General features: G+C 39.8%; 1 protein-coding gene across 4 annotated transcripts in view; it reads left to right on the top strand.

The window, feature by feature from the left end:
- plxna1b (plexin A1b) overlaps nucleotides 1–9,259 on the top strand; it is a 188,602-nt gene extending 179,343 nt beyond the window's left edge. For all 4 annotated transcript variants that reach the window (XM_004545182.2, XM_004545180.2, XM_004545181.2 and 1 more), the window contains exons 28-32: nucleotides 1,592–1,782; nucleotides 3,910–4,079; nucleotides 4,397–4,609; nucleotides 4,696–4,846; nucleotides 5,774–9,259. In XM_004545182.2, the coding sequence (XP_004545239.1) occupies nucleotides 1,592–1,782; nucleotides 3,910–4,079; nucleotides 4,397–4,609; nucleotides 4,696–4,846; nucleotides 5,774–5,869 (821 nt within the window). In that variant the 3' untranslated portion in view covers nucleotides 5,870–9,259. The remainder of the gene's footprint in view (nucleotides 1–1,591; nucleotides 1,783–3,909; nucleotides 4,080–4,396; nucleotides 4,610–4,695; nucleotides 4,847–5,773) is intronic.
- The last annotated feature ends 3,587 nt before the right edge of the window (nucleotides 9,260–12,846 follow it).

The raw sequence follows: 12,846 nt of genomic DNA, 5'->3' as shown, positions 1-12,846 counted from the left end.
TTAAAATGTTATTGTTTGGCTTTTTTTTTTTTAGTATTTTATTTGTTCCTGAGTAAATCAGTTTGTCTGAGATTAAAGTTATAGTTTTTGCACAGCTGAATAAACGTCAAGCAGACAGCTGATTATCAGAAGTGTGAGATGCTCCAGAATATACTCCAGTGTCCTGTTATAGTTTAGATAGCAAGGAGTTTATTAAACTTCACCGAAACAATCTGCAAATTTCATAAAAATTTAACAAACTATCATCTTGTCTTTACTTTTAGTGAGCACATACCTTAAACACTTAAAGCTGTAAGCTAATGATAGTTATATAAGAGCAGATGCTGCTGGTGCAATAAGCTGTAGTTTTACGTCTAATGGATGATGATCTGATTAGTCGACTAATCGCAAAAATAATCGGTGACTAGTCGACTATCAAAATAATCGTTTGTGGCAGCCCTATTACTCACTTACGCCACAGTTCTGTCCACTGATGTTCTTCATATCTTATGTGATAAATTATTACAGGTGTAATATTAGTTCACATGAAAGTCTAACAGACATAAAACTGATGTCCTTCATTCAGCCTAAAGAGGCAGATCAGGAAAATAGAGCTGTTTTTCATCTGGTTATATTAGCTCACTTAAACTACTTGTTCTTGTGTTTGCCTTCCTTCGTCTAAGTAAAGTTGCCTTGGGGGGGTAGCTGTCACAGACAGCTACCTGAAGCTTCCCTTGTATACATGATTGTGCAGAAGACTGTTTAATGATCCCTTAACCTCGAACATCTGTTCAAACAAATGCTTGGCCTTCTTGGGGGCATACATGGAAAACAACAGCGTAGCTAAACACAGTATAGCAGTGGTGCACTGAAGTTGTTGCAAAGGAATCAGAAATCTTGAAAGTTTCTTACATATGTGAAATCAAAGAGTCACATGGAGAACAGCATATTTTAGATACATTTTTAAGCTAACAAAATGTCAGAGCTGTCAAAATGCCATATTTGTAATAACTGGTTTAATGTTGTGAAGTAGATCTCAGTTCCTCACGACGTTTTTCCCCCGTCCCCCCCTCTCTTCTACCTCTATAACTGTACAGAGTAACTCTACTCCAGAGCCCTGCCACTGTGGCATACACATAATACTCACTAACACCCCCATCATATTTGCTCCGAGCTTACCTGGTTCACATTCTGTCCTGACAATTTCAAACCCCTCAGTCCTTTGCTGCTTTGTCACGCAGCTGACAAGCATTCAAAGTGGAAGCGTAATACTCTGTGTCACAGATATGACATCAATGTCCGACAAAAGGAGAGAGGGGGCAGGTGAGAGAGTGATAGATGAATTTATTTTGCAGTGAAAGAGTGACATGTAAGTAGAAAAAGCTGTCACATTTCAATAGTGCTTTTAACTTCAGTCAGATTTTGCCGTCTTCAGCTATGCCAGATATTTCATTTGTCTCATTGTTTTTTCTTCTTATATAAATGTTTCTCCTTGAAATGGTGATTAAGACGGCATGAGTCATAATTTATAGCATTTAACACACAGAGCAGCATGAAGGTTTTTGGCTCTTTGACTTATTTCTCCAACACGTCCTCCTTTATCTCTGTGCAGAGAGCATGCTCAGGACAGCCAGTAGTCCAGACAGCTTGCGCTCCCGAACACCCATGATCACCCCTGACCTCGAGAGCGGCACCAAGCTATGGCATCTGGTGAAGAACCACGACCACTCAGACCAGAGGGAGGGAGACAGAGGGAGCAAGATGGTGTCTGAGATCTACCTGACCAGACTGTTGGCCACAAAGGTAAAAAGAGGCTGCGTATTCTCTCACACGCGCAGACCCAGCCTCCCGACTCCACCACATCCCTGTCATGTAGCCCATTTCCACCAGCAGCCCCTGTTGACCTTTGTTTGGTGGTGGTCTCTAAGCTCATTAACATTTTTCGTAACCTTTTCCACAAAGACACACATATGCAGAGTCTTAATTAGGAGGTTGACCTTTGACTATTGAGTTGTTTGGTTGGTGTTACTGGGCCCTCTGTTGGTGGCCTCGGGGCTTTTAGGCCCAGGCCAGTACCCCACGATCATTATTCACCTAATTCCTCCATGTCCTCCAGACCACACTGTGGAAACTGTTTAGGTTTTTATGCAGCATGTGTCCTCAGATGATGATCAGAGAGGTTGGTTTAAAGGCTGGAGTTAGGTCAAGTGTTTGTTGATACTGTGCAAAAACAAACGGCAGGTAATTTGTATTTCTTCCCCGAGTTAGTTGTTAACCACTACGGAGCAGTGTGTGACTGAGCCTCCATGTCTGTTAGATTAGGTTGTGAAACAGAAACTATTTTATTTTCTTTAACTGCTGAAGCTGCTAAAGCAACAACAGCTTTTCAGAGCTATAAAAGAACAGCTAAGAAATGGCTGTGAAGGCCTTGCAGCCATATATATTTATGTACAGTCTAAAGCACACGTTTCCTATAAAGTAAAAGCTTTTGCCCAAATTCATACTTCCACTAAAATAAGTGATGATAAAATAATGTTATTTAAGGATTAATTTAGCAGTGCTAATTACCTTCAAGAAACACCTTTGTTTAATTTTTGCATTAATTGTTACAAACTGCACTTAAGCACAAGGGAAAAAAAACCAACTAAAGTCATTAAGAGAAAAGCTCTTATTCAAAATGCACCCATTTGGTTTCACATTTCCTCAAGAGTAAGAGCGGTTCTGTTCTCTGAATAATGGATTCCAATGATTAACTTGACGATATAATATGATAAAATGTTGCCTTCAACACAAATGTTTTAGTCTAGTTAAGTGTCAGCATTTGCTGTTCGGGCCAGAGAAACGAGGGGGTATATAAAAAAGGGTTTTATTAGATGTATGAAAAGCCAAATTAGCATTTTTTTATTAAACTTGTTAAATGTGAGAAATGGACGACTTTAATGTGTGAATTCTGGCACATCTTAAACACACACATAAAAACACGTGGCCTTCTGTTGGTTTCTGCTCATATACCACTGAATATAAACATACCTCTTTGCATTAATTATAAAATGTCATTTGTCCATACGCTAAAACCATGTCAGGTTCTTGCTCTCATTTGCAGAGCTCCCATGAGCTCCCAGCTATGAAACTGCAAGGTTAGCTGCATCAATGCTGCCTCAACTGGGAAGTGATTAACATACAAGCCAGAGGAGGACAAATGGGGTGGGGGGCACCTAAAGCATTGCAGTTTGTTCTTATTTATTACAGCCCCCACAGCTGTGTGTGTGTGTGTGTGTGTGTGTGTGTTTAGGAAGCTGATTTGTTAATGTGTGAACGAATACAAAACTGCAAATTCATCTTGTGGCTGCTTCAAAAAAGGTTTTGTAAAACGTGGCCTGGATGCTTGAAAACGGGGACAAACGTGTGACAACTTGTGGGAAATATCAAATCATTTCAACTTCAGAGAACTTTGTTAGGATTCTGAATTCTCCAGAGTTGTGCGATGTGGTAAAACACTGCAGAACAGCCTTAGGCTGAACTCTCATTGGGCCCTATCCTAAATACTGTAAAGAACACTAAGTGCTCAACATCATCAAAAATTCTCCCAAAGTTGAAGTACTGACAGCAAAGCAGAGTCATCCCAAGTACCTGCTACTGACAGCCATCGCCTGCAGCCACGACAGTAAAGAAGAATGTGCAAGCAAAGGCAGTTGTGTAACTGGACTGTTGAAACATTAAGTGTAACGGGGACAAAACACTTATCTCTATATGTCCATCTTTGGAGACAAAATCTTATGTACACAAACAAACTGGCACATAGTTTTCCACATTTCTAAAATTTGTTTCACCACTTTTTGCATGCTGCTGTTTGCGTGAAAGCCCCAAAGAGCAGGAAAATGTCAACTAGTGTAGTAAAACTCCTAATCCAGTATTGATTCCTGTGCTCAGGGTACGCTCCAGAAATTTGTGGATGACCTGTTTGAGACCATCTTCAGCACAGCGCACCGAGGCAGCGCTCTGCCTCTCGCCATCAAGTACATGTTTGACTTCCTGGACGAGCAGGCAGACAAACACTCCATATCAGACCCTGATGTACGGCACACTTGGAAGAGCAACTGGTGAGTTTGCGCGCGTGTGCAAGCTGTGAAAGGGCATGACTGGCAATATTTGATTGCTGGTTTGTGTTTTGTTGGCATTGGTGTTGCTCAGTAGGAACAATATTGGACAGTAAGCCAACAAATATGGAACACTTTTACATTGTTAGTGCAACAGAATGCACCACGCTTGTATTTTTCCCTGCCAGTTCTAGTATCTAATCACTCGAGACTGCTTGTTCAGTGTGTATGCAGCTTAATGCACTGGTGTGGTATCTCTGCACATTAATAGACCAGGCCTTGTAGCTCTGCAGCTCATCCTTTTTTCTTACTGCTTCCAGTCTTCCACTGAGGTTCTGGGTGAACGTGATCAAGAACCCACAGTTTGTATTTGACATCCACAAGAACAGTATTACAGATGCCTGCTTGTCTGTGGTGGCTCAGACCTTCATGGATTCATGTTCAACCTCAGAGCATAAACTAGGGAAGGACTCACCATCAAACAAGCTGCTTTATGCTAAAGACATCCCCAACTATAAAAACTGGGTAGAAAGGTATGTAAGCATGGTGGATTAGACGTGAATGTTACATTTGTGTGTTTTGTTATATTTCATACAAATATTCAACTGTTTTCGTCCAGGTACTACTCTGACATTTCCAGGATGCCGGCTATCAGCGATCAGGACATGAGTGCCTACCTCGCAGAGCAGTCACGCCTGCATGCTAACCAGTTCAACAGCATGTCAGCCCTACATGAGATTTACTCCTACATCATCAAGTACAAGGACGAGGTGAGATTTAAGTCTTAGTACTACCTAAGAGAAGGAAACAAAGCTGTACTAATGTTACATACTAAATACAAGCTGTTACTTTTGTCTGTATACAAAGACTTACCTTCAGTCTTATTGACATTTAAGAGGCGATTGGGGGACAGGGCTATGGCTCTTTAAATCCTCTTGCAGACCATTACATGTGGAAACCATTTGAATACAAGCGCGCTGATCCACACAGGTGTGCACACGGGTGTTCACTGCTCGTAGACTTAAATTACACCTTTCTTGGCTGCTACTTCAAAGCACATTGTGCGCTGTCTGTCCTGCGTGCTGCACAACAACATTGAATATTTAGTATTTATTGCTGTTTACACTTAGCTAGATTAATGCGATGGTGTTGTGTTTAGTATGTTGCTTTGTTTTTTGTTTTTTTTTGCTTGTTTTCTATTCTTTTTCTCTCAACAGGTGATCCAGGAGATTCCCCCCCCCCCCTTTCTCACTGTCCCTCTCCCCTTCTGTTTTTCTTTTCCTTCCTCTTTCTTTCTCCCTTTCCTATCTCTCACTCATGTCTGTCCCGTCTGTAACAACTGAAAATAAAATAAAATAAATAATAAAAACAAAGGTCGATCAAATGGACCAATACGGCAATGCCACGATGATCCATTTGGAAAAGTAAATCCATTGGGTATCCTTGTTGGTCTTCAGACAACAATTCTGATGGCTAAAGAACCAAATGGGACAGGCGGAAAAGAAAAAAAAAGACATTTAAGAGGCGATTTAGTCGGGCTAACTGAATAAATTAAACCAACTTTTGCATGCTTTATGACCCAGCCATGTGGGAGTCCTTATTCATCCTTATGTAGGAATAACATCTTTGTGCTTTGAAAGCAGGAGCTGTAAGTTTTTTTGCAGCATTTGCTGACCTCTAACCCCTTTTCCCCCCAGATCTTGTCAGCTTTGGAGCGAGACGAGCAGGCAAGGAGACAGAGACTGAGGAGCAAGCTGGAGCAGGTCATCGACACAATGGCGCTGACCAGCTGAGGACCATCGAGCACCTCCTGCTCCTCCTCACTCCTCCTCTCCATCTGTCTCTCTCCCACGTTCCTCTCACCCAGACAACAAACAAAACTCCAACCCCCAAACAATACGACAGACGAAACTGCAAAAGGACCGAGGCAGTATACTGCAAAATGGGGGGATTCGGCAGAGATGGGCGGGGCCTGTGTACGCTTACATGTGTATGTGTGTGTGTTTGTCTGCAGCTCCATACAGTGTGTCTGTGTGAGAGGCTAGGACACGGGACGTTTTTTCACACATACATACATGGAGAACATGTCAACTCGACAGCATTTGATTATTGTGGATGTCGGTGTTTGTGGTTTGCTTGATTTTGATTTCAGGAGTTTTGTTGTGATGACGCGATGGTCAGGAAAGAAACAACGGAAGCCTGGAAAGAACTCCATATACGGCATCATTAGCGGAACGGACCAATCTGTGATGAGCCAATGGAGAGAGGATCTCTCTAGGTCATGTGACTCCAGATGTCACAGTTAGAATTTTTTTTCTTTTTTGTATAAATGTAATCAACTGCCCACTCTCTGATCTCTCGCCACTTGTATTACTGCTGAATTTGCACAATTTACAGAAACGTTACAAAGCAAGACTATATAGATATTATATATAAATACAGCTACGTTTTTAAAGAAAGATTAGGGAGTAAACTTTTTTCTTTTTTTTTTTCTTTTCAAACCAACAAATACAATAAAAATAAGACAAAACACGATTTGATATTACGAGTACAAAAAAAGTGGACAAAAAAAACAACGAAAAAAGAAACAAAAAAGTCGTACTGTGCCATGTTTTCTTTGAATGTTGTTTAGTGCAAAGACATTTTGTTAGATGGAATGTGCTACCATATGATTTTAAATATGAACATGCCTAGTGACTGAAAAGAAGTTTTTGAATAACAACCCATCATAGGATCCTTGTTGAAAGTGACAAAGAAAAAACACAAAGTCGCCCATCTCCACATCTTCCAGGTAGAGTTCATGGTGTCACGGTGATAACATGAAGTTGCTGTTGTTTCTTATTCAATCAGTGCAATCTGTTGGTTTCACAAAGCCAAATATATACCTACAGGATGGTTGCTTTATCATGGCCACGTTGGTGTCTGTTTCTTTAATTCAAAGGTCAAGAGGTGACAGTTTTAGTGGCTCGTAGTTTAGTGACGGAACAATGAAGTAGCTACATTGCACTACCTTAAATATTCCTCTTTGCGCTGATACCACCCTGTCTAACTTTCCAGAGGTCATGCTTTTGTGTTAGCCATCCCTGAAAGGATCATTTTCTGACGGTTCTGCAGGAGCAAAGTCTTTATTATTTACAGACTCTGTTCATTCAGCAACCACAGTGAGGTCAAGTAGAACTTCACTGTGGAGAAACAAAGTCAGAAAAGCCGTTTCCAGCCTCAAGCCACTTTCCCCCCTTTTTTCTGTTCTCACAACAGAGGTGCAAAGAAAAGACTTAGTGTTATTTCTCCACCTCGAGAACATATATGTTTGAGACATGGGTTTAAGCTTTCTGTCCACGAGGAGGGTATAGAAGTGTACAGAGGTGAGACACTTTGGTTCATTAGCTACACGAGGCTGAGTAATCCTCATCTTTGCCTGCAGCTCTTGTTTCAAAACTAGCCTACTGCCATGTGTGGCTTAAGCTTTTTATATTACTGCTCTCATAAGAGGATTTCTTTGTTTCTGTTTTTTTTTTGAAGTCACGGTTTTTGACTTTATGGTGAGAAATAAGAGGGGTTTATTTCTGCTTGCCGAAAACCAAACTGGTCTGTATATTGTTTTTGTTTTTTTGTTGTTGTTGTTGTTGTTTCATTTGTAAATTGTATACTTTTTCATGATGAACAAAAGCTGTTTGCCATTTTTTTTGTAATCAGGTTGTTTTTTTTGGTTTTGTTTTTACTTTCATTTGTTATCTGTAAATTGTACATTTTATGGTACGCAGAAGACAAAAGTCTCTTCAGTTTGCCTGAAGTTGAAGTACTTGACCGAACTCAAGGTTTATTTTCCTGATCTCTAGGATCAAAATGAAATTGTTGAATCAGATGAGCGTCTGTGTTGTCGTGATGGAAATGTGACTTGCTGCTTTAACTCTTGTACCTTGTTTTTCTATCGAACATTAGGGCTGTCATTTTATGCTGATCATAAATGCTGTCCAATCCTCTGTTTACTGTACATGTCTGAGATGCAACATGACTTCTACAGCTGTATGCTTACGAGCTTCATCCCAGTACTCGCTGGGACTTGATAGCTCACTATGTACCTGCCAGTCTTAAAGGGACCACTCTGGCCATGCTTGGATAGAAATTTCTCCTTTTCATGTCATCATGTTGGTTACACATGTTACATTATTTCTAATAGAAATGAAATCCTTCACTAAAATGTTCTTAGTCTATTATGAAAAACAAAAAAAGTAATCATATTTTGGATTTGTTTTTTTGTTTTTTTCCCCCCTTCTGACTTTTTACTGCATTCATACATTTTGGTGCTCTTTCTGTATAGATCACGTGGAAATGAATGACTGCTGAGACTCAGTGGTGCTGTTAACAGCAGTCCTCTGGATGGTCTGTATGAGTGCAGTAGGGACAAATTCACTCACTCCCTCATCACAACTGAGGCTGTGGTGTCCAGCTGATGATCTGTCAGGCTTTTCAAAGACACTTACACATTCTCAATCCATTCTCAGGTTCATGCTCCATTTGTGTCCTATTCCACTCGTAGCTCTGTTGATTAAACGACTGCTGGGGGAGTCGTGCTTGTTTATCATTTGCATGGCTACTTGCCTTTTAAATTGACCTTCTTCTCAAGTCCACATGTATTTTTTTTCCAGCTGCCCTTCTCTACTATTCATTTTTCACTGTTTACTACAACAGCTGACTTGTGTTTATTGTTACTCGGTGGCCTAAGAGTGTAGGCTGTAGATTGAATTGCTGGGTTTGCTGCTGTTGTCAACCTTCAGAGTGAGTAGACTCAGCTCAAAGTCATGTTTAATTCTCAGCTTCATCACATTTTTGCCTTTTCAAACCATTGCTGAATCAAATGAAGTCCTGGCATCATTCTGTGTTTTTTTCCTGCTCGCTTCTGATTCTTGGAAATTCATTATTTCTTTTTTTTTTCCTCCTTCAAAATGGAAGTTGCATAGAACCCACGGAAACGCAAAGCAAAGGAATTTCAAGTATAGTGGCTAAAGAATTTTAATACTACAATAACTGATACATTTTTAGAGTTTCAGACTTGAAGCGACTGTCACAAGTTTGCAGGTTAACATTCATTGTGTAAATATTCTGTTATTTCCTATTTTGCAGATTTACTACTTGTAAATAAACACGCATCAAGGAGAGATTAAACATTTTTTGCTAAATAATTTGTGGCTTGGATTTTATTTTTTTTATTTTGTCATCAGCCGTGTTTAGAGATGAAAATGTTGTTGTTGAGCAGCTTTGTTGATACATGTCTTGCATTAATCACTTGACAGTCTGCTGTACACATAATTTGAGATCCCCAAAATCCGCTACTCAAATGTTTACATTTATGCTGCCCCCCTCGATGGACGATTGAGTCACCCTCACAACTTTAAACAGTCTTTTGCCAGGAAAGTTTAGCTGCCTGCTTTACTCTGACCACAAGGCCCTAGTCACACCCAGGGGCGGATCTAGAGAAATTTTCTTAGGGTGGCAAAGAAATCAAATGGGGTAGCAAAATCAAAGCCTTTTTTCCCCAAACACATATGCAGGTGGTTACATATGGTTATAATGATTCAAATGCAGTAAGTATACACGTTTAAATAAATACATGTTTTAGTAAATTTTTATAACTTGAAATGCAAATATAAATTTTACATTTTGTAAACATATACAACTATTTATCTAAAAATGCAGCCAATACACCTGACATTTTTATTTTTATTTTGTACAACCATTTCAAAATATTACTAAAACTAAAATGAGAGAACAATCTGGTGTCGCAATAAGATGCCCCAAAAATTATGTGTGCCAGTAAAAAAAAAAAAAAAAAAAAAAAAAGTTTTTCAAGTCAAGTCAACTTTATTTGTCAATTCTGCCACATGTACAGGACATACACAGAATAGAAATTGCGTTACTCTCAAACCCTAGTGATTAGAAAAATGCAAATAAAATAATTAAAAAGTAAAAATTTAAATAAATACAATACAATTTTACGTATAACAAAAAAAAAAGCTATGCAATATACAATATTCAAGTAAGAAGGCATAGTGGTGCAAAATAGGCAAATAGTGCAAATGGAGATTTAGTAGTGTACGGTAAGAGATAGTGTAACAGCAAAGTCTTATGAGGTAATGGCAGTCCAATGCTCCACAAAGTGACTGGAGCAGGCCAGTGAGTGCGTCAGAGAGTGAGTGTGTGTGTGTGTGTGACAGAGTTCAGTGAGACCGTGGTGGAGAAGAGGGGAGAGGGGGGCAGAATCGGGAGGGAGTTTAGCTTCCTGACAGCCTGATGGATGAAGCTGTCCTTCAGTCTGCTGGTCCTGGCCCGGAGACTCCGCAGTCTCCTCCCTGACGGCAGCAGCTTGAAGAAGCTTTGCATTGGGTGCGTGGGATCAGCCGCTATGCAAAGGGCTTTTTTAGTGAGACGGGTGCTGTAAATCAGAGGTGTGGACTCGAGTCACATGACTTGGACTCGAGTCAGACTCGAGTCATTAATTTTATGACTTTAGACTTGACTTGAAAAAATGTTCTAAGACTTGTGACTTGACTTGGACTTTTACACCAATGACTTGGGACTTGAATTGGACTTGAACCGGTTTACTTGAAAAGACTTGATATTTTACCCCAAATATAAAATTTAACATGCATATTATATAGAGATTGAAAATGTGATGTCATTCACGGGTAGAACCGCAAAGGATTCTGGGAACTCGTGGCAAGCGGTACTAGCGCACGCAGGCTTTCAATTAAAATCAGTTACACAGCGATAAAAAGAAACACAAAAATGTCAAGAAGCTGTTGTATTATTAACTGCAATAGCCGGTCGCATGACAGCCACGGGAAGCCGACGGGTAAAGAGATCGGTTGTTATCGGATTAAGTCGTTGAAGAGAAATTGTTCAGCCATGTTTCCGAAGTAACAAAGACGCGACTGGATTGCAGCCATTCTAAGACCAAATATAACGTCCCAGAACCCTCCAGCTCACAGGTTAGTCTGCTCCAAGCATTTACACGAAGGTCAGTGTTTTTTAGTAGTTAATACGTCATTTTCATAACATAATTAGTGATATAGGTTACAAGCAAGTCTGGCGCTGAACAGAAATTGTCGCTCCTTTGTTTATTGTGCATAAATAGTGAATTGTCCTGACACAATATTGCGTTTCGCTTCTGTTATTATGGTACATTGACAAAAACATATACTTTTATTCACAGGATAAAACAGGTTTTTTGTATCACTAATTGCCCAGTACGATTACAGCATACAATATTATTGTCACTGTTACATTTCTGTGATGCTACCAGAAATTATTTCCACTACTAATTAATTACCGTTGAGCTCAAAGGTCCTATTAATAAACGGTTAAGGAATGTGTATTTATGACGACGATTTGTGAGACTGGTAAACTTATGATACGTACGATGGTCTTTCGTTCTACACGGTGCATTTCAAGGTCCTGCACCCATCCGTCGGTAAACTGTACCTGGGCTTGTTGCAGTGACCTGAAGTTACTAAACTTCATGAGTGTATGCACTCACTCCAAGAACCGTATGATTATAAATATGCATATAAATATGCTAAGATGAGATAGCTGACTTCATCTAACTAGCAAATGTTGTCCAGGCTACGTTGGTGATACAGTTTTTTTTAATGTGTATGATATTTTTGTCATGCGATGTTAAAGCTGGTCCTACAACCGCATCCAAGAATAACATGCAGCTTATCTCAGAACTGTCGGTGAAAATTACTCTTGGAGCTAGGTTTAATTGAGCTGCATTTTAAAGAGGTGCAATTTCACAATTTGTGTATATTTTCTACGTTCACTTTTGTCATGTGTTGAGAAAAACACAGATTTAAAATTACATGGTCTAATATTTACATTTAGCATAACTGCAACATTATTTTTTCGTTGTTTTTTTTTTTTTTAAAGACTCGAAAGGACTTGAAATTCAAAGTTTCAGACTTGTGACTTGACTCGGACTTTTACACCAGTGACTTGAGACTCGACTCTGACTTGCCTGACATTACTTGAGACTTGACTTGAGACTTGAGGATAAAGACTTGAGACTTACTTGAGACTTGCAAAACAATGACTTGGTCCCACCTCTGCTGTAAATGTCCTGGAGGGAGGGGAGAGAGACACCAATGATCCTCCACCAAAAGACAGAGGAGAACAGCACCGGGATAAACCTGCAGGCCTGACAACAGGTGTATCACTCCGCTGGTTTTCTACTTAGTGACAGTGTTTACAAATGTGCCTTTGTGACATTCATTAGTGCCCTCACTGACAAAACAAAATAACGACTACACAAGACAACACACTAACTATACACTCCACACTAAACGTTATAAATCTCCTATATCTAAAAACTCTCTTTCACACTCGCTTGCTCTGTCTCGCTGGCGTTACCATCACTCCCAAAACTTTCCCCTCTTCCTAAACAACCAAATCCCACGTGTTGACATTTATTTTTAATTGGTCGACATGGTACATTCTTCCACCGATAGGAAAGTGGTGACTTTTTTTCTTTACTGTTTTTGCGCTTTCCTTAGAGCGTTAAAACGGTTTTAAGCTACTGAAAACAAGAAAAAAGCCGGTCCGTGTTATGGGCTGAACCATTTGTTAATGGTTGAGGGGGGTGGGGGGCAGAGCGTGTGTAACACTATGCAATATTTTGAGTTTTAGCATTTATATTCACTGTTGACTGTAACTACGCTCAAAGTGTTAATGCGATCTTGTTTTAATAAACACTGTCATATGCAAAACTAGG

This window comes from Maylandia zebra, linkage group LG5, assembly GCF_041146795.1.
Source record: "Maylandia zebra isolate NMK-2024a linkage group LG5, Mzebra_GT3a, whole genome shotgun sequence".
Classification (NCBI taxonomy): domain Eukaryota; kingdom Metazoa; phylum Chordata; class Actinopteri; order Cichliformes; family Cichlidae; genus Maylandia; species Maylandia zebra.
Note: the sequence above shows the minus strand (reverse complement) of the source record. Positions and strands in the feature narration are given on the sequence as shown.